The sequence below is a fragment of the Xenopus tropicalis genome, chromosome 4, assembly GCF_000004195.4.
Source record: "Xenopus tropicalis strain Nigerian chromosome 4, UCB_Xtro_10.0, whole genome shotgun sequence".
NCBI lineage: Eukaryota > Metazoa > Chordata > Amphibia > Anura > Pipidae > Xenopus > Xenopus tropicalis.
The window spans coordinates 143,115,998-143,141,607 of NC_030680.2; the positions used below are offsets into that span (position 1 = coordinate 143,115,998).

Sequence of the window (25,610 nt, forward strand, 5' to 3'; positions counted from 1 at the left end):
ATTGCCTCCGCCGCTGCCTACCCCTAGTTCCGGCCCTGGCTAGCAGAGTCATCCAACCCCTCCCTCACCTTGTTTCATGTGATGTCCCTCTCCTAATCCGAGAATCTGTGCACCAGACTCCATGTCTCCTCCATGACGGTGCCTCCTGCCCACCCCAACCCCGCCTCCACTTCCTCCTCTAATGCAAGGAGTACCTCCGCCCACAGCCCCTGCCTTACTCCTCATTTGCTGTCAATGCCCCCCTACTCATAAGAGAAGAAGGAGGAGACGAGGGGTAGTTTTAAAGATGCTGGCTGCGCGTGGAAGAGAGCTAAAAGGCACAAATATGGACCCCTTAGTACTCCATTAAAAGCCCTTGCTTCCAGGGTCTGGCTCTTTTCAGTACATGTTTAACCATGACCTGCAAAAGCCACACCTTTAGACCCAAAGCCACACCCACTATATACATAAATATCCTGCCCTTCTACCAAGCCCCACCCCCTTTGACTAACCAAAAACCCCATCTTTCTGGAAGCAATTCAATATTAAACTTGTTCTAACAATCACTTACCCTTTTTTTTTTTCCCCTAGGAACAAATGTCCACGAAGCCAAGCGTATCCTGGCAGAGAGCGGGCTGCCCATTACCTCCGCCAACGACCTGGACGACGCAGCCAGAAAAGCCGTGGCGAGCATAGCGAAGAATTAGCCGCCTTTGCCCGTTTCTACCAGGAACTCAAACTCCGTATCGGAATAGCGGAACATCTGATAATGAATGTACTTGATTTTAACCCACAAATGTTTATATCTCTAAATTTCTAGTATGAGTGATTATGGGTGTCGTTAATGTTGTTTAAAGTGGGGGTGGGCCACCAGGGGGCCCCCTAACACTGGGAGCTTCAGGTCCTTCATGTCGATGGTTGGACATCCCTGATTTAAACTGTAATTGGTCACTAATTTTATACGGGGAATGATACAATAACTGTCGGTTCTACGTGCAATTCCGGATGTTTTTCTAGTGTATGAGCCAAAAACGTCGTTTTATACGGTGCTGAAAGCCAATAGCCTTGTTCCGTGCACTGTGGGGTCACTAGGTGCCAAGGGGGTGTTCATTTCTAATTTTATTTACAAAAATAGTTTCATAATGTTTATTCCTGTGGGTGAAACTTATAAACCCATTAGGAAATTCTACAATATGCCACCAATGGAGTCCAGTCCAGAGAGCCGCCATCTTGTTGGGGAGCTAGAGTAGGAAGCTACAGGGTTTCTGGTGGTTGTGATGATTACATACCTCCCACCTATCCCTGGGAGGCGGGCCCTGGCCTTTTTAGATGGGAATATTGGGGGGAGTGTATATAGGATATAGTCATTACACAAGGAGCACTTTTGTATCTTTCTCATACTGTATTAAACAGGCTACTATCCTGTGTAACCTACACTGAGACGGGCCAGGTTGTCTCAAACACATCTCTATTTTTAACGATTGTCTACTTTTTCCGTATTCCGTCCATAGCCTTAACATCTTCTAACTGTGCCATCAAGACATGTAGTCATGCCTAAATAAAGGGGGTGTGCCCTAAATGTTGTCCACAGCAATCCAATCAGATGTGTTCAACTGTTATTTTCAGTCAGTGGTTCCCAAACCTTGAGCCTGAAGAAGTGGTGGCAGGGAATTAGTAAAAGATCTGGGGATAATGCCTATTGGTCCTCGTAGTTACTTTAGAGTCCATCCAGGAGCTCAGTGAGTGTGAGATTTGGGGTGAAAACCCCAAATCTCATATATTCTTGAGACTATGTAATGACCTAAGTGGAGCCCTGACCAAGGTTGGACCTTCCAAGTAGGGTTTGGACTGGAAAAGCCCAACAACCACGACTAATTACTCTATTTCATAGCTGCTGATTGGTTGCTATGGGTTAATGAGTTGGGGGCAAACTTTTCCCTGTTTTCTAATGGGTTTTGTTAATGTTCCGCAAGAAACCTCAACCTTGGGTCCATCCTGTGCTGCTGGTCTTCAGGAATATTTTTTTTAATGTCTTCTGTCAACCACTTTACATCTAAACTTTTAGGAGTGACAACTTTGCCTTTTTTAACAGACACTTGAAGCAAATAAATGAGTATTGCCTTGGCGGCCATTGTCCCTTGTGTGTGTCGTTTCTTCTCTGATCTTCTGGTTGGTGTTAGCTCGTTATAGATGATTGGATCAGCCATTCTGTCATAGGTCAAAAGATACCTAGACAAGCGGATAAATGTAAACCCAACCCCCCCCCCCCCCCCGAACCTCACGTAAATCAACTTCAAACTGAGTGTCTTGGGGGAAAAACAGACATTTTCAGTCTCACTGTAGATGATATTTGGGTTGGAACCCTTCCCAAAGCTCTGAGGCCTTCTCTAAAATACATTTCTCTAGGGTAGTATTTACATTACATTACGCCCACTCATCCCGAACACAGAGACCCTCAATGTTGGTGGGATGCTGGGAGTTGCATTTAATGAGGGCTGTTACTTTACTTTATACCCGTCAAACAGATCTTTTGTTGGTTGGGGGTCCAAGGCAAAGTGTCCATTCACTTTATGGGAAAATTATTATTATTAACATTTATTTATAAAGCGCCAACATATCCCGCAGCGCTGTACAATAAGTGGGTTACATACATTGGACATACAGAGTAACATATAAAGCAACCAATAACCGATACAGGAGGTGAAGGGAGCCCTGCCCAAAAGAGCTTACACTCTACAAGGAGTAACATATAAAGCAACCAATAACCGATACAAGAGGTGAAGGGAGCCCTGCCCAAAAGAGCTTACACTCTACAAGGGGCTGTTACTTTTCTTTATACCCGTCAAACAGATCTTTTGTTGGTTGGGAGTCCAAGGCAAAGTGTCCATTCACTTTATGGGGAAATTATAGACAATTAGTTGCGGTTACTTTACATGTAGATATTGGAGTTAAGTATTCCAGGTTTTTTTCTGCTTTCTATTGAATAAAAATATCCTCTCACGGAGCTCTTGTTTTTTCGGGTCCCTCAATCAATCACATCCCTATAATTGTGCCTCCGGCATAAGGAATCCGTCACACTTAATAGACTTATATACCGGGCATTTATATTCCTTGCCGAGAAAGGTCAGCGCGCGAGGAACATAAAAATCATGCGCCGGCCGAACTTCCTTTGTCATTTGTTAGTCTTCCTAAGAGGACATGGAAGAGAAGCAGAAATGGGTCGATGAGAAAATGAAGAGCTTGCGAGAAGGAAGCCGGGGGTCGTTTTGTGGTGTGTAATTGTGTAAGCCGCCAAACGGGGCCTTCGTGGACAAAAATAGAAGGTTAGCAGGTAGATGACAAAATGATTAATTGCCTGAAAGCGAATCCTGGGAAATGGGCTTGGGAGAATCAAGTGCATGAGTTTTACATCATGTGAATTACAGAATCAGACAGAGCCATAACCCGATCTCGTCACTGTAATTGCCTGTGGAAGTATCCGATGGCCGCACATCCTTAATACCGAGCTCCTTACACGTGGGATTCCAAAGCAATGATGGGGAACATAAAGAAGAAGCTTATGTGGCCTTATGTCCTTATAAAGGTCTCGTATCAATTTCCCTCTCGTGTCGAGGGAATAAAGGAAGGGATTCTCTTGGAAAACAGGACAGATGAGAGGGATCAGTCTTACTCCGAGGGGGGACGGCACGCCGCAAGGTGTTTTATTGCTTCATTTTCACTTTTGGGTGTGGGGGAATGGGAGACGGATCTCATTCTAATGCCTTTTTCAATAGCAACACGAGCAACGTTTTGCCCATAGCCAAATGCTAAATGGAGTGGTGTCCCACCAATCAGAGCCTGACCAAGGAGCTTTGGCACCCAAGGCAAATCTTGGTATCTGCACCCCTAAATTTTACAATTTAGGGGTGCAACCCAACCCTCTGTCCGTAGGTCACGTGACGGAATCAATGACTCGCAGCATGAGTTTGTTGTTTGGTTGAGGAGCTCACAAATAAATTATTTATATAATAAACCTTAAGAAGATATCACCAGCGGGAGACCAAGTTACATGCCATCAAGAATTCCATTTTCTCTCGTAAGAAAAACTAAAGGCTGACAGTTGGGAGAAAATGCCGGTAGAAGAAGAAGGAAATCTTCTGTAGAGGCATCTGGTTGCTCTTCTCTGTCTGTGGGGCAACATCACTAATCATTTGTTGTTTTCTGAATTCCAAATTAGTCAGAATTATGTCTAATTAAGAAGAAGAATAAGTGGTGCTTGAAGTAGATCTATGAATGCATTTGACCACTGTCAGTGGAGGGCTAGTAAAAAAACAGGATAAAATGGGCAACAGCAAACGCCAAGTGGGACAACAGAATTGGAGATGGAGAATGATTCTCAATAGGCATCTAACTTGGTCTCCTGGTGATTAGAACTTCCGTAGTGACAGCTGGATTTACCCCTTTACACTGCACAGCATTACAGAAAAGGGAATACTTGTAGTTCAGCACTTAGTTTGGATTAAACTGGACGTCCACATGTTCTTGGAGATGAAGACAGTAATGGCTGTATTCACAGTCTCCAGCACAGCTTCTCTGGTTCTCAGTAGCTCTCACAAATGTCTAATATGATAATGTTAGGATTCTCTGGCCACTTGTCTCTCCTGATACTCTTCTTCAGGTTGGGTGGCTCTCTTGGATCCACAGTTTCTGTTATAGTACAAGGGGTGTGTAGGGGGGCCCTCTCTGCATCGCACCTCTCTAGCTTAGACTGTAGACATTTAGTCCCTAACCCTTTCCTCCTTGTTGGAGCCTCAGCTGCTCAACTAGCTGGCCTACCTCTATCTTTCACTGCCTACAGTGACCTCCACATATCTGGTCTACCACTAGCTAATATAACTAAATGGCTCACCATGGCTCTACTCAGAGGTAACAGACCTCAGCCTTTCTGGAGTCATCCACTTCTTCTTACATCAGCCAAAGAGTAAGTGACCCATTTCTCTGGCAGTCTGACAGACTATCTTGGAAAATCTCCTTCCCATCAGAGAACCGCTCTAGAACCTTTCCTACCTAACAATACCATCTAGAGACTGAAGATTATAACTATTAAAGGAGATCTACCCCTTGGATCAGCACCTATAATTGATTCTACAAACTATACAAGCTCTGCAAATGCATTAAAGGCTACTGTATCTCTCACCATATAGGAACATTATGGCCACTTCTAAAGCCCTGAGCCAGTATATTAGCGGTCAATGCTAGCAGTTAATGCAACCTGCTGACTTGTTGCTACGGGTTACTAGAACTGGGGCAAACATTAAACCCGAGTTGGAAGCGGCCCCGAGTCTCCAGTAGCACCTACAGCAGCTGCATTCCCTTCCACTGACTGGGGCGTATTTTACTTGCTCTAACATATTCCCTCTGTCAAAAATACTAAGGCGATCTCCTTCCCGGCGCCCTGGAATAAATCACATCGATGCTCTTCAGGCTGCTCCGCCGAGCACAAATCATTTAATACAAGAAGAAATGTGTTTATTGCAGCCTTCCCCAAGCTTCTTGACCATGAATCTCCATGACTCAAAAAAAAATCCATTCATGGCAATGGCACCCAGTCTCCGCTATCCGTTTCCTTCTCATATAATCTCGGCTTATTTTAGCCACTCATCGTGAATACATATCCAGCCTAAATATTTCAGTACTTTTGTTCCGAGCTCATGAAATATACATGGTTCTTTTATTATTGGCTTTAATGTCTTCAAAAACCCCCACTCATGGTTCTCTTTGCACCTTTCTGCCTGAAACTGTAATATGCGCGGTGCACTTACTAACCCAGGCTCGTAAACATTCATTTTAGAGAGTAACAAATAGGTGGGGAGCCATGTTGGGATGATTCAATGGCGATCAACAAGTTCCAGTAAAAGCCAGCGCTTTGTCGTTGGGTTGCAGTGGTTTCGGTGTTAAGTGCAAGCTCTGCGGTGCAGGTATAAAACAATAATGCTGAGCAGGTTATGAACTCCATTACAACATGCAGACAGTGGTACCGGCTGAGTAGTTATTGGACTTTGCCACTGTTATCCTGAAATATTGTGGTGTTGGTAGTTAAAAAATACACTTTATGGGCAAAGGTATCTGGCCACTGTCATGGTCGGACTGGGCCGATGGGACACTGGGAAAAAAAAACGTCAGGAAGCATTGGTACCTCCCCGCTGACCTCCCTCCCATGGTTGCGGCAAGGTAAATATGAGGTATGTGCACTTGGGGGTCCCTTGGAGGGTGTGGGCCTGCACCCCCCAGTCTGACTCTGGCCACTGTGCAAAATGCTATGTCCTCAATAGAACACTCACTGCTGAGCTCCAAACTGTCCCCAGAAGCACAACTATTCATAGGGTACATGGAGTTTTCATGGGCAAACAAGGTTAATATTGTCATACCCTATGCCACGTGTTGCCTGTAGCAGTGAAAATGTGACAACTGGAGGGATAAACAGCATCTCACTATCTGTCAGTCTGACAGAAAAGTTTGGGTTTGGTAGATGGCAGGAAAATACAACCTGTCTGAAAGTATAATGGCAACCAAAGTTTGGTTGAGAAGACATAATGGGCTTAGGTTGTTTCAGTGGTTTTGGCTAGGGCCCCTGGTTCCAGTGAAAGCAAACCTACAACAGTGTTTCTCAACCTTCCTAATGCCGCGACCCTTTAATACAGCTCCTCATGTTGTGGTGACCCCAAACCATAAAATTATTCCTAAGCCCATCGGAAATATGTGTTTTCCCATGGTCTTAGGCGACCCCTGTGAAAGGGTTGTTCTACCCCCAAAGGGGTCCCGACCCACAGGTTGAGAACCGCTGGTATACAATGACGTTCATGACAATTCCGTGCTTCCTACTTTGTTTAACACTTTGGGGAGGGCTCTTTCCTGAGTCAGCACAATAATGCCCCTATGCACAATGTCAATGTCAGGTCCTACAGAATGGGTTTACTGAGATGGAAGCAGAAGAACTTTACCTAACAGAGCCATGACCGTAACCCAACTGAACCCCTGTTGGATGAATAGGAACCCCGACTGTGAGCCTGGTCCCCAACATCAGTGCCCAACCTCACTAATGCTCTTGTGGCTGAATGGAAGCAACTCCCAATGTCCCAATATCTAGTGGGAACCTTCCCAGAAGAGTAGGGGCAACTTTATATTGATCCCTTTGGTTTGGGAATAAGATGTTGGACAGCAGGTGTTTGGATACTTTTGGCCACACTGTTCTTTGATGATTCTTAACATTTCATATAAGGAACAGCAGCACAATGATAGAGGCAACAGTTATAGAAATACCTCCTCCCTAACTGGCCTCTTACACGACAGCGGCTGGGGAGCAGGAGATATAAGCAGCAAGAAGAGCGGCTAGTGGAGGGCGGGCCAGGAAGGGGTTCTTCTACACAGGGGCCCGTTGCCATGTACGTATGCCACTGATAAGGAAAATAAAACCTTTTGGTGGCAACCCAGGGCAATCACAAAAGACTTGGGGGTGTCTGTATTGCACTGTATGTGGCACCTGTGATGATCTCAATGGATTTCTTCAAACAGTCCAATCCTTTTATCCATAGAAAGAGCCATGGAGTAGGCTGAATATGCAGAAGACTTCGCTTTGTGTCGCCCCCACAAGTTCAGCTTTATAATGAACCTGCTTTGTGTGTTCCAGTTGACTTCACAATTGCTTTTAGTTTCCAAATAGCTAGAATATTTCGTTATAAAATGATATATAGAAGATAGGACGTTTCTTCCATTCAGTTTGTAGCTGATAATAGCGCTTATTGTGATATGAGCTACTGAGACTTCCATCATGGACGTGGTACCAGGACAAGGGGTGCTGAAGGTGTCACAGTGCTGAACTGGGGCCCAGTCTGTTCCATCCCCCCAGAGTCCAGTTCAGGGCCACAGCAGGAAGGGGGCTGGAGCCCCATACAGGAGGCTTCTCATTGGATAGGCCTAATTAATTAAATGATACAGCCAATGTGTATGCAGTGGTGTCATGTCCAGGACCTGATGTCCTTGGTTGGTGTTTTGTTTTGTAAAAATTCCTGTATATCCGAGACTAAAGCAGCCAATGTCACCCAAACAACACCAGCCAATGCCAATGCAGCACCAAGGGCCAAAAAGACAGCTAGCTGGTATTGGACAGACTGTGGGACAAACCCACAATGCTGGGGCCCTGCCGGACCAGGGCCAATAGGATTTTTCCCAGTATCCCGTTGTGCCAGTCGGTGTACATTCTGCTAAACTAATTCATGGGGGTTTATTTTTTGGTTGAAGTTGTTCAGTGATTTCCAGAAATTTTTTTGGGAAAACACTGTCTAGATATTTATTTCCTGAGCCGTTAGTTGCCCTTTAAGAAACACCTTTATTTCAGAATTGTTTCATTCTTAAAATATTTCATTGACTTCTCTCTCTTGTCAGTAATCGACTGTCCCAAAATAAGCGCCGTCATCTGACAAAAGTCCCGTCAGCTGCCGGTATCACATGTAACGCAACATGTCAGGAGAACAAACAGATGGAGGGGGGGCTATGTTGCACACAAAGGCGCATTCTGTGGGAGGGGTGTGAAGCATCACATCTGGTGGCTTGATACGCACTTGTTAATTAAAATGTCACTAATTGGATTAGTTCAAAGAAGCCCCTCCTACTCTCAGGTTCCCCTTGTTGCACGAACTAGAAGATGTGTTTGTACTTGATGCAAATGCCTGATGGGCTTCAAAACACAGAACCAGAACACGGGCCCACAAGGGATAAAGAGAAAAGTCCAGCCATCTGGCCACAGGTTCCTTCCTGGTTCTGTATTCGTCAGGGGCCAATTCATTGTTGCTTCGGGCCCCTAAACCCTGCTTTTCTCCTGTCGTGTCCCCATCCCACCCCAGCCCCATCATGGTCCAGCCCCAATATGCTCCAACTCCCAGAGGAGGAGGAGTTAGCCTAGGGGTTAATCGAGCAGCCTTTGTTGTGGAATCTGATACCAGAGACCCTGGTTTGACTCCCCGTGGCAACTCCTTGTGACCCTGGGCAAAACACTTAATTTTTTGGCAACCTGGTATACTCCGTGCACCTATAATGGCTGCCTTGCTTTTTCGCTAAAGCACTTTGAGTGCCACGGGGGAAATGTGCCGTATAAATGATTCCATTCGCTCCGTATCTCCCTCAGTCCCCACTCCACAGCAATGGGCCTCCTGAGAGCTTTCCTAATGGAAATCCTTGACAGTGACCAGGTCAGCTACAGTTGCACAATTGAGCAAATATATCCAACAACCAGTTAAACCTGCCATTTATACAGGATATAGTGAGTAACTAAGCATTTGTGTCCTGAACATTGCAAACTACAGAGGAGTTCAATCCTGAAGAAGGTGGACTTTGCTTGGTGCCTTTTTAGAGTCTGGACCTACTAACGCACAATAAGGTTTGTGAGGCACAAGGTATTCAGTGTCTGTTGAGGTTCCTACTGTAAGATTATATGCCCCATATGCCCAGGCTTACAATTCTGGTGGGTTTTAATCATGGGTTACTCTCAAAAAGATGCATGGAGACCAAGTTGTCCTTCCTTACCTGCTTTTGAGTTGCAGTCAAATGAATGGAAAACCTTCTGTCTATGGAAGATAGCGAGGTGCTATGATCTTGATAGAAAGGAGCACACCCTTACCTTCCAGCTCAAGGCCTGTTGGTGGTATCAGCAACCTCAACACACTGGGAACAAGAGAATTATAGTGGCACCCAAGGCAATTTCAGCAGGGTGCCCAGTCTTGGAACTTTTCATCCCTAACACATTAGAAGTAGACGTTCCATTAGAGATGTGTGTATCCTTCCCTCTACATCTGTATGAATTATAAAATGGCAGAGCTCCATTTCAGACTGAGCTTCCAAGGCCTAGAGAACCTACCATGAAGGGCCCTTCTCATAGCAATAACATGTACCCGAGCCAACCTCATGTCATGTAATCAGGGCCGCCCACAGGGGGGGCAGTTGTCCCAGGCCCAGCCAATCTTCACTTTTAAATGGGGCCCGGTCATGCTACAATTTTCTGACTGGCTCGGGCCCCCTTTAATCTATTACGGTCGGGCCCTGTCATGTGATTTGTTGCTCCTTCTCCTTGTGCGGCGACGGCTACAGGCACTTTTATAAGGTTGCTACCCGTGCATACTGATGTCACACGTACACATAGGGCGCAACCTTATAAAAGGGCCTGTCGCACAAGGAGCTGAAAAAGAAGACAACGACTTCGGGGGGCATTGTCTATGGGGAAATTAAGGACACTTTCTATGGGGGGCACTGTCTATGGGGGCAATTGGGTGCACTTTCTATGGGGGGCACTGTGTATGGGGGGGACTGTCTATGGGGAGTGCTGTCTATGGGGACAATTGTGGGCACTTTCTATGGGAGCACTGTCTATGGGGCAATTGGGGGCACTAAGGGGCACTGTGGTAGGGGGGCCCTAATACTTTTTATGTCTGTGTGTCCTTTGTACTGATGGGAGGGGCCCTGGGGGAGGGGAGCCCAGAAACGTTTGTTGTGAGGGGCCAAGTGATTTCTGATGGTGGCTCTGGAGATAATGATCCACTCCAGGCCTTTTTGAGAATTCAGGCCTAAAAAAAAACAGAACTGGATCATTATCTCCCTCGTGACATGGGATTGGTTGGCGGCTCTGCATGTACATGTATGACATCTAATATGTTGTATATACATAATAGGCACTATATAGACCTACGGTAAAAATAAGAAAGGCCTGATTGAAACTGTCATTGGCCGGGGCCCACTGGGAGCCCCTCTGGTTCAGTGACGGCCAGTCCGACCCTGGCTTGATAGACGGACGCCATTTTTATAAATGCATTTGCACTATGTGGATTTATTTGTCTGTATCAGCTCAGTTTACTTTGAGCCTTTTGAGTTTCATTACTAGTAGGAATGAGTCTAGAGATACAAACGTGAGACAGCCCCGGGGTATCTCTGCGAGACATCCCTCCGGCTCCATCTCGATAAAGGAACAACAGAAAAACCGTATTTTTATCTGAACACAATGTAACCTTGGGCCACGGTTATTCTGCTTACCCGGCAACCGTCTGGGAACTCACAGTCTCCCTCTTATCTCCCTAAAGATAAATGAGAGTCGCCCCCGAGGCCTGACTGCCAGCTCTACACACGGGATCAGCCGAGAGCGCCACAGTCTGGCAGTGAAACATCGAGATCCCATGCGGGGGGCGGAAAGGCCTGTTGGCCCCACTGGCTCCTTCATAATCATCTTCTCGTATATCAGCTCTGACTTTGGAGTCCTAAAGACAAGAGGACGATTAGAGGAGAAAATACCTGGAGAAAGAACAAATAAAAAGGGAAGAATTGGCTTTAAAGGGGAACTTAACCCAAACACAACTTAAGCATTTTGAAAAGTAAACATAAGTTCAGCCTTGTTATGAGGTTTAATGTAATAACCTGATTTGGAACAGTTCCCTAAGCCCCGCCCCCTGTTCCCCTGCTGATTGGCTGACTACTTTGTGACTCAAATAAAATGTAACAGTAGTCGCCTGCCCTCAGCCTTCAGCCTGCCTCCTCCCAATCCCACAATTCCCTGCTGCACACGTGATGTCAATAAGGAAAGGAACATCCCAGTGCAATGCATTGTGGGTAATGTAGTTCCTGCATGCTGTCTGTAAGCTGGGGAGAAGTTGTTACAATTTGTAACATCAGTGTTTTAGTCCCTCCTCCCCTGCCAGGATTTCAAATGAGGCAGAAAGAGAAGAACTGTTTTGCAGCTGGATTTCAGCATATAAAAATGGGATTTATTCCTACCTTTTTGCAGGAACAGGTTACAGTGATTCAGGGTTGGACTGGGCCGCCGGGACACCTGGAAAATACCCTGGTGGGTCCCAGTTCCCATTCAGGGGAGGACGTCCGGCGGAGGCATCTGCGGGGGCAGATACCCCCATACCTTGGGGGGCACCCAGGGCAGGTTTCCCGTTGGGCCCTGCACTCCCCAGTCCGACCCTGGGTATATTAGGGGTTTCTGTGTTGAGTGGGGCTCGTGGTTCCCCTTCAAAAATTCTATATAATTCCCCATGTATTGGGGCATGTTGACGCCATGTTTGTGCCAGTACAGTATCCATCAATCTCTATCTGTCACCACTAGGGTTGGTATTTAGGAAGTGATAAGCAACATGGCAGCTCTCATTCGGGCGTAAATGCAAACCTATACCTTCTAACTGTCATTTCCCACCTTCTCCACAATCTAATAACTCAATATCATTGCTTCTTTTCAGACGTACAAAGTCCCGGAGCTTTAGTGTCAGCGCGGAGAAGCGAATTGTGTGCCACAATAACAGCCGGCTCATATAAAAGCCTTCGTTCTGCCAATTAAGTGAGAAATCAGATAGCAATTATATAGCGAAAATGCCTTCTTTCCCCGCTACCTGCGCTGAATGCATAGAGCACTTTTAATTACCGCGCCCGGCGAGCGGCTCGTACGGCCTTCGGAGATGGGAATGTTCTTTGTTCTGTAATTTAAACACCGCCTGGGTATGAGAGGCTGAAGGTGACCTTGCCCCGCTAACGGCCGCCGTCTATGAGCGGATCCATATCCCCTTTCTTGCAAATTATTCTCATAAAGTTGCATTTTGGCATCACTTAGAAGCTGAAAACATATCAAGGCTGCATAAGTCAAACGCTATCGACATCAAATGCCTCTCATCGGGGCCCCCGGAGCCTCTCGTGGGGGGATTATTTTAGCTCCTCTTTCAGGAAAGTGGCCTGTCACAGACGATTTCTCCAAGTGACGGAGCGTTCGCTGTAATGAGACGTTGGGAGTGGAGAGCGCACAATGCAAGGCGATGGGATCCGGGCGGCACGGAGGGGCATTTACATTCAGCCGCTGGGAAATGATTATTATGTACTTAAGCCTGAGCCTATTCACTAACACGTGGGCAAGAAGGTCCGGACTGAGATACAAAATAGGCCCTGGTATTCCAAGTGCACAGGGGCCCAAACAGCCCCCTATAGGCCCAATAAATAGTGAGTGTCTATGGCAGGGGTGGGCAAACTTTTTGGCTCAGGGGCCACATTGACTTACAGACAGGCCAGCGTTATGCGTTTCCATGCTGTTTCCGCTCGTCAGTCGCCAGACGCCAAGTCTCGCGAGATGAGACTTGCGGAGTCAGCGGCCCGGATTAAAAAGACCAACGGGCCAGACATGGCCTGTAGTTTTCCCACCCCTGGTCTTTGGCACCTTACAGCAGCCTCTCTGGCATTGGCCAGAACCCACAGATTGCCAGTCCCCGCCTGTGGGCAAGTACCAAAGCACCCAATGTGATTGTGGGTAAATCATAGCATTACTATGTAATGAAAAGTATGCCAGGGTTAACCCCGTGCACCTTGGAATGCATTAGAGAGCTTGAAATGGTTCGCCAATAGTGACGAGCGAATCTCTTTTTGCTTTGCCAAATAATTGGCAAAACTGCTGAAAAATCTGCAAAATGGCAAAAATTTGCATGACCTGTTGACCGTTGAATGTGACCGAAGCAAACCTTTACATTTTTGGAAGCAACAACGACTTTTTTTGTTTCATGAAGAAATATGGCAATGGCGAAATGTGGAATTTCACAGTGAATCCATGCCTGGACGTACAGAAGGAGCTGTGATTGGTCAATGCCCGTTTCCTGGTCTGCTGTATCATTAGTAATCTGGTACGTGTGCAAGTACATGTATATCCAACGACAAGATGTACAGGTGCAGTGTCGGACTGGGGTGTGTGGGACCCACCGGGAATGTTACCTCAGGGACCCCGAACCCCGGTTGTGAGCTTCTCCATAGGGCAAGATCAGTGGATAATTGAACCCCCCCCCCCCCACAGTCACACACGCACGCTTCTTAAGGAACCAATGGGGGTGGAGGAGGGAACATCCACAAATGCCAGCTGGGGTGGGTAGCAGGACTGGGTCGGCCAAGTACAGGTGGGGGGCCCCTTAGCTGAGACCCTTGGGTCCCCTGACATGTTGGATACACAGAATTCACAGAATTTGGAACAATATGCTAAACAATAAAACATTATTGCTCTATACCATAGATTCGCCACATTAGTGCCCCCTAGAACGCTATATTTATTCAGCAGAAAGCTTTACTATACCTGAGTAAAGAGCCCTAGAAGCTCTCTCTGATAGCAGCTGCCATTTTAGCTTGGTGTTCATAGCTTCCTGCTGCAGCTCTAGACGTTATAGCTTAGATTACACATTCCTAAGGGAGGGGGAGTGAGTTCTTATGCATTCTTATGGGAGGGGGGAGCATAAGAAGGGAGGGAAAGAGAGAACTGTGCAGACTTGTGCCCCAGACCTAAAGGAGCCCTAAAAGAGAGGAAGCAGACAAACATGTTCCCAAAAAAGGAGACAAGAAATCCTGTGTTTCTTTTGATAGAGGACTCAGTGCAGCGTTTCTCTGAGTGCTTATGGCTGTATTTACATAGACCTTTCTGAGTTTTTACCTTTCCTTCTCCTTTGAAATATTTTATTCATAAACAGAACTGCCATTTTGCCATGAATGTGCTCAGTATTACCTGTTCGCTTGGGAAATCCAACAGCGCCTCCCCTCTATATAAAGCAGTAAGTGATCATCATACGGAGCGTTGCTTCCGCCAACCTGCCCCAAACCTACATGGAACTGGATACAGGCAGTGTCTGTCAACAAAGGGAAACATGTTGATAAATGTAGATGAATGTTCTGCCATTCGCCCGCTCTACGTGACATCATCTGCCATTTGGGAGCAAAAGGCCTTTTTATCATTCCTGTCCGTTTAACAAGGTTGGATGAAATATCGGATCCCGTATAACGAGAGACTAATGTTTGTGTGAAAGCTCCTTGAGGAAAACTTCGGATCATGGAAGCCGACGAAGCCTTTTAATACTCAGTTGCCATATTGATTTATTGACGGGATGCAAAGCTCTCAAAACTTAAAAGCTCCGAAGAGGAAATCTTAGAGGTTTCAAAAACATCCTGAAGATTAATTTGGTTTGTCCAATGGAAGAGAGAACCAGATACGCCCTGTTTGTGCCTCATACAAGCTGGAGGTTGGCGAATTGTATCAATAGGTTTTGTATTTACAAATAGAAATGTAAAAATTCTGGTTTTAATATCTAAAGATTTTGTAGATTGAGTCCCTGTAAGTCGGCTCCTCTGGGAGTCAGAGGTATAAGACATAAGATGACAGGGGAGGGGTCCTCTATAGTCCAATCAGCTTGAATGAAACAAAATACGAATAGTAACCTCTGATACTATGGGGCAGTCGAATAAAGTCGAATAAACTCTTTTCCACGAATGCCGCACATTTAATAAAAAATCGAGAAATGAAAAAGTCTGCCTGGGAAAAGTTGCAGAAAAGTTGTGAAAATTTGCACGAAAACTGCTTTTTTGAATTGTCGCACAAAAAACACTGCGTCAAAAATTTGAAATCTCTAAATTGGAACAAAAAATCTGATGGTTAGTAAATGGCCCCCTATATGTGTATGTTAGCCAGACTTTGGTCTTGGTACACTCTTTGTTCTAAGCCAACTTTGGCACAGTTTGTCTAAAGGTCCCCATACACAGGCCGATTGTAGCTGCCAATATCTCTCCCTTAGACCAATTCGGCAGCTTATCGGCCCGTGTAGGGGCACTAACGACGGGCCTGCCTGACCGATATCTGGCCTAAAATCGGCAAAATATCGATCAGGCAGGTCTGATCGGGGACCGCATTGGCTCATTGATGCAGTCCCAGAACCGACGGACGCCTGCACCTGTTGTTCTAATTCTAACCGAATTAGCCGATATCGCCCACCCGTAGGTGGGGATATTGGGAGAAGATCCACTTGCTTGGCGACCTCTCCAGGCGGGCAGATCTTAGCGTGTATGGGCACCTTAAGTCCTGGACCAACACTGGGTCTTTTGCCAAAAATATGGGTTCACTCTACCTGCTGGAACAAAATTGGATACGGCACCAAGGGACAGAGTTATCAAATATAGAACTGGGGGATCCACATGAATTCCCAACATTCCCTTTCCCATTCACCAACACGAGCACGATCAGTCAAAGCTGATGAATGTGTGAATTTGCCTTAATGTATGGGCTCATTGATTTTCTTTGTGGTGTTAGTGCTCAGTGCAAATTAGCAGCAACACTGAGTACTAACATCCAAAATCATGAATCCCTGACGCATTTGGGAAAGAACAATTTGGACAATTATTTCCCCCAACAGAACAAATGGTTAAATAGGACATTTTCACGCTTGAATAATCACATGTTGCCCCCCAAGGCAATGACCCATACCATTCCAGTTGTATTTTGCTCAACAAGTTTGGATTTGTCTATGGGGCAGCAAGGTTGCCTTCTTTCTCTTAGTGATAAAATGTTTTGATTCCAAAGAAACTTTGTTTTCGCCATTTCTAAAGCGACTGTTGATTGATAGTTGGTCGGCTTGGGAGAAAATATCTCATGGTTTTTTAATAGATAAGGTGAGAGCAGGGAAAGGGTTGGTCCCTTACTTAAAGGAGAACTAAAGCCAAACTAAAGAAGTAGGGCAAAAATGTTGTACATTATGTTTTGTGCTTCTGTACCAGCCCAAGGCTCCCACAGCCCTTTAGCAGGGATGATCTGTGCCCCCAAAGATGCCCAGTAGCCCCCCATCTTCTTTTCTGCTGATTCCCAGCACAGGCTCTCAATACACAACCATTAGTCCCTGCTAGAGTAGAGTAAGCATTATTTATATATATATATATATATACACACACACACACTCTATATATATATATATATATATGCAGATAAATGTCTGTTCCACCATTATGTAACAGGAGCAGTAATCCTTGTAGACACAACCAATAGGGGTTTAATTGAGTTGACACAAGGCGCTTCAGCAGACCGGCCTATCGCGTTCTGAGCAGTTCTGTCAGTGAGTATGACAGCAGGAATTGGTGGGATGAAGCCTGAGCAAACACACACAGATTGACTGGTATCATTAGCCTCTGCACATTAAATGACTTTCCTTCAACATTCTCCAGTTTCACCCATTAGCCATTAGTTGTTATACATTGGATTAGTGTAGGACCAACACATAGATATTGGCAGAGAGACGGCTGGTGGTTTCCCAGTCTGATTGATGGATTGAATGAGAAGATACAGCACGTTTGGCCCCGTGTGAACTCACATCCCCCAGTCCTGCCCGGTGTGAAGGGTCCTATTGATCTACATTAGTCCATTATCTGCTCGTTGGGTGCTAGTTGGTTAATTGTTGACACAGTTGCCTTAAGGATGCTTAGGGGGCAATGCGATAAAAGGATCAGAGTTAGTGATGCCTAGGCCTATCAACCAATTAGATGTTTGTTTCTGGGTTACTAGTCCTGGTGTAATTATAAGGATTCAATTACCCTGCATTAAGTTTTTGGAGTGTGGAGTCCCTGGAGGAAACCCAGGCAGACACAGGGGACCATATAAACTCTTTGCAGATGGTGCCTTGCATGGAAATGAACCCAGGAGACTTCTCAATTCAAATGCCTCACTGAATAGATTGTACCCAGTCAATCCATTGCTGTGCTATATTGGGGATCTCCTAACCTGATGGCTGCCTGACCACATTATTGCCCTCTTGTCTATAGCACAATATGACTGGGAGCTGGTGAGCCCTGGCGCCCCCCTATACTGGAGCGATGTGCCCAAAGATCACAGAGACGACTATGGCTTGCTCAGGGCAGGCTCCTTGGTGGAAAGTAGTTTGTACTCAGGGCTGCCATCAGAAATCACGGGGCCCCTCACAACAAAATGTTCTGGGCCCCACCCACCCAAGCCCCCAATGGCCCCTCCCACACCCCCAATGGCCCCTCCCATCAATACAAGGGACACACAGGCATTGGTAGCGAGGGCCCACTAAAACCTTGGTAGCCAGGACCCCCCTTAAACATTTGTGGCCAAGGATTACGTTTTGCATTAGTGCCAGTGCCACTAAAACATTGCTAGCCTGCCCAGGGCCCCCTAAAACAATGGTGGTCCTCCCCCAGTGTCCCCCATACAATGGCCCGCTCTCTGCTGCTTCTTGCCGCTCCCCCCCACCCCACAGAATCCTCCTGCTTCTTCCAGGGTCCCCCAAGCATCCTGCTGCTTCCTTCAGGGGCCCCCCCAGGCATCCTCCACCTTCCCCCAGGGCCCCCCCAAGCATCCTCCACCTTCCCCCAGGGCTCCCCCAAGCATCTTCCACCTTCCCCCAGCCCCCCCCCAAACATCCTCCACCTTCCCCCAGCCCCCCCCCCAAACATCCTCCACCTTCCCCCCAGGCCCCCATCAAAAACATCCTCCACCTTCCCCCCAGGCCCCCATCAAAAACATACTACACCTTCCCCCAGGGCCCCCCCAAGAATCCTCCAGTCCTCTCCCCCCCTGCCAGCATCTTTTTGCATCCTCCAGCTCCTACTCCCCTGCGACAGTTGTCCAGGGCCCGGGCGTTTAAAGGGGGCCCGGCCGGGCTCTGTTACTGTTACTGCTGGCATCCGCTGTGATGTCCCAAACTCGCCGCTACACGTGCGCTTCTATAGGGTTGCGCCCCGTGCGTGTGACGTCAGTACGCACAGGGCGCAACCCTATAAAAGCGCACACGCAGCAGGGAGTTCGGGACATCACAGCGGATACCAGCAGTAACAGTTACAGAGCCTGGCCGGGCCCCCTTTAAACGCCCGGGCCCCCTTTAAACGCCCGGGCCCGGGACAACTGTCCCCCCTGTGCCCCCCTGATGGCGGCCCTGTTTGTACTACCCTGCTTCACCTTTTCCAAGAGCAATGGTGTTGGCTCCGCGTGCAGCAGATCTGTCCTGCCCCTGCTCATAGTATGGAGTGCCATGAAGGCGACCAATAACGATCTCTCTTGCTAACATTGGTCACAGGAAAGAAAATGTGTTCCCTCCATTGACGTTCAGGGCTGGAGATAGAAACAACTGAGATTCTACCTCTACCTGACGATCGAGCCCTAAATGCAGATTTTGCTTGGGCACCTTCAACGGCCCCTGATCAAAATCTTTTGACCTGCCCAATATCCAAAGCTTTTGCAATATTGGTCGCCTTGCCGATCTGCCATACACGCACTGAATATCGTATGCAATTAGGTTTCATCTGATACTATTGGTGCATCTATGGCCATCTTTAGTCTTTAGGCTATAGTTCGTCACATTCAGATTAACCATAATACTAATGGCTTGTAGGAAAAGTCATGTCAGAGCTCCCTGTTTTTTTGCTGGAATATATTTGTTTTGGGAGAGTTCTTTGCCTGCAAGGAATGTTCTTTGTGCCGGCATTTATTCCAACACATCTAAATCAAGCCAGGACTGGCAATATCTCTTGTTCAGCAAATGTTTCTCTGCAATGTTCCTTTATTTACCCGATGCTCTGTGGCGCTGGTGCATAACCTCCATCTGTTATTTCAAAATGTCATGCCCACAGCCAATTTCTTTCCCTCACCTCTCCGAGACATCCTCTCCCTTATTTCCTGTCTGATTTGCTTTTCGTCTCTGGATCGTTTCACATGCTTGCGAGGATTTATTTTTATTTTTTTTATCACGTTGCTTTCATTTTGGAGCTTTACAGACAAATCAAAGAGACAACCCAATAAACAGTGTGAGTAAACCTGGTTTTGATCTAATACGTTACCCCATCGGCCTCCATTGCGGGCGCGTGGCCGCCAGTCATTTTTTTGCTTTAGAAATTGGCACAAAGTGCTTGAGTTTGGACACTTTCACATAAAGATTATATAGTACAGTAACACATCTTGTTATTGGGGATATCTATGTCTTTTTCTATGTTTTGAAGACCACAAGGATATGGCAAAGCCAGAGGGAAAACTTCCCGTATACCCCGGGTTGGTATTAAGAGAAAACCGCATCAGCCCGGGGTAACTGGGACAGAGCGATCCTCATCCTTCACTCTACTTCTCAGCCCTGGGATCACGGAGAAAGAAGACAAGAGGAAGAGGAGGATGATTGGTTTGCAGACTGGTGTGATCTTCAGGAGCATCAACCCAGGTACAAGGTAATATAATATTATAATATTTTGGCACCCCCCCCCCCCCCCCAGTGATTGTACCTTTCCTTCTCCTTTAATATTTGCTCAAAAGACCAAATCACATTCAATCTCTGGTTATTAGAGATCCAAGTAGCCCACACAAGTTGGGTCATTGCCAATGGGGCCAAACCTTAATGGATATGAATGGGTCTAATGCCTTCGTCAAATGAAATAGTTAAATTGGTACTCGCACCGGCATAAGCTACACCAATACTTTTCCCGGATGAGACTATTGCTCTCAGGGGTGAGCCCTCACGTATGGTGGAGGCCAGGGTGTAGTGTAACTATAACTCTCACAAAGAAGGGCGCCAGTGGTTCTTGAACTTAACCATGATCTGTTTATTTAACTAAATCCACAAAGGAGTAATAACAAGTAATAATTCAGCATTCGCTCGTAGCACAGATCAGATATGTACAATACCTGGTCAATAAGACTCTATCCCCACAGGGTAAACCAGGCACAAGAACTGGGTTAATTCCAGCTTTTCCTTCCTAGTGGAACCCAGGCACTTCTCTATCTAGTCCTGAGTCTGTACACTTGCTCCCAACTTCTGGGCAATAGTAAACCGGGGATCTTAATTACACTGGCCCTCCTCGGCAGAGCCAAAAGCTGCTTAACTAGCTAGCGCTAACTATCTGTCACACTTAGATGGACCTATTACAGAGTATATCCTATTCTATCTAGACCTAAACCTAAGCCTAGTTTCTATGGTATCCTAGCTTCTACACAAAATGGACCCAGAGCACATGGCTGCCCTGCCTTATATATTATTACACGTGGCCATCTAGTGGCCAAGCTAGAGAAGTACACTGGTCATAATTTGACCCAGGAAAAGAACTTATTTCCCTTCAAGATTAAGTATTCCTTTAGGTGTCTAAATTGCTAGGGGGCTGCCAGGGAAAAGGGGCAACTATTTTACAAGTCTCCTACATTGTTAAACAAACATATAAGGGGCAAATGAGCAACACAGTGTATTTTAAATATTTGAAAATATATTTGAAGTCTCTTTCATGCAAGTGCAAGTGCAAAATTGAGTGCTGTTATGCATGAACAAAAATATTAGCAATAGTACCTACATCCATAATGCTCCTTACAACTTGCACATACATCTATGGCCCAAGCAACCCGCTCTGATGAATTGCACACAATTAGGCACAAGTACAAGCTACAGAATTGTAGGAATGGATGTGGGTAGTGGCGCAACACTATCCTCAAAGAAGCACTTCATGCTCAGATGATGAAGCCGCCAGAGACGGGAAGATTTGGGGTGTCTGGGGTGTAGGTTTGAATTCTGGGTGGCACATAATGAATCATAATGAGGGTGTGAGGATCAGCTTGGCAAATGTAAGGGTTAAACTAGGGGTTTCTATTTATTGAGCACTGTGGTCTTATATACAGTATAGTGATAGAGAAAAAGCCATGTAATGCTTGTGCCCCGCCGCTAAGGTCTTGTATCTACAGGATTCAACCAAATCTATCAGTGAAACCTACAAAAACATTTAATAGTTACTAATAATTAGAAAATAAAAAAAATTAAACATTCTATACCAATCGACATAGGGGCGCGTCCCTATAATACGCCCACGCATAAGGAGGGTGGGGACCCTTATGTTGTTTGGGATAGAATATGTCATTTTTTCATTTTGTAGATATTTGTGACCATTAGATGTTTTTGTATATTTCACTGCTATTTATTTTGGAATTTATATATATATATCTCTACTGTAAGTTGGAAGCCATCTATTAGGACTCGGTGGACAATGACGCACTCATGTGTTTGTGTCCATTTTGCCAAACTGAATGCAACTGCAGTAGGAGTCACAATTGCCTCAAGAGAATTGGCCCCATTCACAATGATGCTTGGGATGATGGGAAAAATGGTGCATTGTGGGATAGAATATGGCAATTGCACACTGTGTCTATGTAAGTGAATGAGCCCTATTGTCCTCCCTTTGTTGTCCTTCTGAGTCTAGTTGGTTGTTATAGTGACAGTTATATCCTGTAGCAACAACAACTTTGATTGGTTATGCTCTAAAAAGCCGGTTGATACGTGGGTTTCTACACGTTGTATATTTCACATGTGAATGCCCAAATCTGACTGATTCCTATTCTGGGTCCAGTTGGGGTTTAAGTGATGGGCATTACTACCATTCCCTAATTATATAGACATCATATTAGGCAGAAAATGCCCCAAACACAACTTTATGAAAAGTAAACATAATTTCAAGCAACTTTGCAATATACATCAATTAAACAATATACAGCCTTTTCATGATGTTTATGTAATAATCTGGTTTGGAACAGTTCCCTAAGCCCCGCCCCCTGTTCCCCTGCTGATTGGCTGACCACTTTGTGACTCAAATAAACTGTAACAGTAGTCGCCTGTCCCTCAGCCTGCCTTCAGCCTGCCTCCTCCCAATCCCACAATCCCCTGCTGCACACGTGATGTCAATAAGGAAAGGAACATCCCAGTGCAATGCATTGTGGGTTATGTAGTTCCTGCATGCCGTCTGTAAGCTGGGGAGAAGTTGTTACTAATCGTAACATCAGTGTTTTAGTCCCTCCTCCCCTGCCAGGATTTCAAATGAGGCAGAAAGAGAAGAACTGTTTTGCAGCTGGATTTCAGCATATAAAAATGGGATTTATTCCTACTTTTTGAAGGAACAGATTCCAGGGATAGGGATATTAGGGGCTCCCCAACAACGTTCCATCATCTAGTGGGAAAAGTAAAAAAGGGAGAAACTTCATATTAATACCCTTGGTTTTTGGAATCAGATGTTGGTCAGGCAGGTCTCTGTTGAACCTAAGCAGTCATTCTATCCAATGTGCCGCCATTAATGGTGCAGAAGAAGGACTTCTCTGGCTCTACATCTCTGCACCCAACCATAAAGGCTACTTTTCCATTCTTTATATGATACACTGACAAAAAGAAAAAAATGATTCATGGCAAATGATGCCTGTCCGCTGATCTCTGTCAGACATTTACTTTTGCATAAATTCTCCCCAAGTCGGGAGGAAAACATTTCAGGGTCAAAATCTCATCTTGTTACCTAGATTAAAAACTAATTTCTCCAAAGTGTATGATCTATTGAAGCTTTTTCATGCAAATAAATAGCCCGGAGCCCTGTCCCTTCTGCCTTTATTAGTCGAGCATGTCATGAATTCTAACAGAACATTTCGCTCTAGCCCCTAATTACATGCATTATAAGGAAGAGTCTATTCCCGGCGTACATATTATTAGCCGCCGTTGGCACGCCGGAGTCCTATCAGGCCGCCCGTCATGGTGGCTCACCCTAATATTGACAGTTTAATCTTTTTTTTTTTGGTTTCATAGGAGATTAAAAGCCTTCTGATAGCGACGGCGGCGCAGAGAGAGTGATGAGCCCAATTGGAATCAATCAGTTTGAAAGCGCAGTCACTGCCGGGAATATGAACTGGAAATGAAAACGGCTTTATGGGATAATTGTCTGAAAAGGGGGTAGAAAATATATTTATTTGGGCAACAAAATGTAAAGGACGGATATAAAACTGAGAGCTGGATTATCCCTTCTGTATCTCTGGAACAGGGTATATTCTATTTACACATCTTAAAGAAACACCATTTTGTTTTATTGCAGAATCCACCATTTTGTTTCCTAGCTTTGCTGTGATTTCTAAAAGAAGGCGATTGGGCACTTCTTCTCCGAACCGGAAGCCAGCAGTCCCAGCAGCTTTATGGTTGCCACCTGGCCAGTATCTGACTGGCCTGGCCAGTAAATCACCAGATGGGGCCAGCACTGGTATTACAAATTTACCAGCAAAGTACCCGCAATGGCCTATAAATCCCTCCACCCCTGACCCTCTTCGCTGCCGATCACCCTTTATACCTATGGGCCCACCTCTGCTCCACCTATAACCCCGCCCATTTCTCCACCCCTTATGTCATAGCACCACCCCTAATCTGCCACAGAAATGGGAGGGATTATAGGTAGGTTGCCACCCTTAAGGTCCCCATACACGGGCTGATTGTAGCTGCTGATATGGGTCCCTTGGACTGATTCGGCAGCTTATCGGCCCGTGTATGGGCACAACCGACGGGCCTGCCTGACCGATATCTGGCCTGAAATCGGGCAGATATTGATCGGCCAGGTTAGAAAATTCAGTCGGATCAAGGACCGCATCGGGTCGTTGATGCGGTCCCCGAACCGACTGCCCCATTGCCGCGTGTAGAATTCAATCGTTTGGCCCCAGGGCCAAACGATCAAATTCGCCTCCATGCCTCCCCGATATCACCCACACGTAGGTGGGGATATTGGGTGAAGATCCAAGCAAGCGGATCTGCCCGTGTATGGCCAGCTTTACACATTTACCAGCTATATAAATGCCACGGCAAGGGCCCTAGCTGGTGATTTGTTGGCTAGGATGTTTAAATACCAACTGGGTGGCCAACCCTATTTAGATACTGCAGCAGAGCTAGTAAAAACCTTTTATAATTCAACGTAAAACATTTTTAATTGTTAAAGAGGATCTTTTTTTTACCTAGTATTCTAACATGTCTGAGTTGGATTATACTCTCAATAATTCTGGTGTTACCGGCCCTTTAAATTGATTCTAAATGACTTTGGCTTATTTACATGGCCTGAGCATAATGCTTACTGGGCTGTTTTCCTTGCAGAATGACTGGAGATAAGTTTTAGTAAAGGGCTTTAGGGTTGAACTTGATGGAGCTTTGGGAACATGTATTATTAATACAAAAAGTACTGCTACTGCAAATCCTGAAATTCTGGTTCGATTAGTTAAAAGGTAGGGGGAATATATAGCACATTGTCACCGGTGGCTAAACAGGTAACTATAGCAGCCAGAAAAAGTTTAAAAGTTTGCTCTTCACTAATAAAAATGCTCTGATATATATATATATATAGTATATAGTCAATACCAAGTCTGAACTCGGACCGGATGTGATGTTCAGGCGCTCAGTCAATAATAATTATAGCAAAGTAGGGAACCAGTATACTTCTACTTTGCTATATGTATATATTTTTTTTTTCTTTCAAACTTACAAGTCTTACATGATGCCTTTTAGTAACTGAATCAAGAAGTCGGCATTTTCTCAACACATTTTCCCATCCTTGGATCTATGTGCCCCTTGCCTTCTATGATATCTACTAATTCGCGCGAACATCGGGTGTTCGCGTTCGCGCAAATTCGCGGACTTTTGCCGATGTTCGCCACTTTGGGTTCGCCGCGTTTTTTTTTGGCGCCGCGTTTTTTCGCCTTGGTTTTTCCGCCGCGTTTTTTCGCTTTGTTTTATCGCCTATGCATATACATAGGAATAGCTTGCGTTTTTTTTTTTTTGCGTTATTTTTTTGCGTTTTTTTTTTGGGCGTTTTTTTTTGGCGTTTTTTTTACAAGTATTTTTCAGAGAAGTTTTTGCCCTTGATCCCCCTCCTGCATGTCACTGTCCAGGTCGTGGCACCCTTTAAACAACTTTAAAATCAGTTTTCTGACCAGAAATGGCTTTTCTAGGTTTTAAAGTTCGCCTTCCCAATGAAGTCTATGGGGTTCGCAAAGTTCGCGAATATTCGCGCGTTTTGGC

The 25,610-nt window shown here is 45.6% G+C and overlaps 1 protein-coding gene across 2 annotated transcripts in view; it reads left to right on the forward strand.

Annotated features, from left to right (window-relative positions):
- Positions 1–2,115, forward strand: part of suclg2 (succinate-CoA ligase, GDP-forming, beta subunit) — a 139,213-nt gene extending 137,098 nt beyond the window's left edge. The window contains exon 11 of one of the 2 annotated variants that reach the window (XM_012960976.3): positions 571–2,115. In XM_012960976.3, coding sequence (XP_012816430.1) covers positions 571–686 — 116 coding nt within the window. In that variant the 3' untranslated portion in view covers positions 687–2,115. 2 annotated transcript variants of the gene reach the window in all.
- Positions 2,116–25,610: the final 23,495 nt, after the last annotated feature.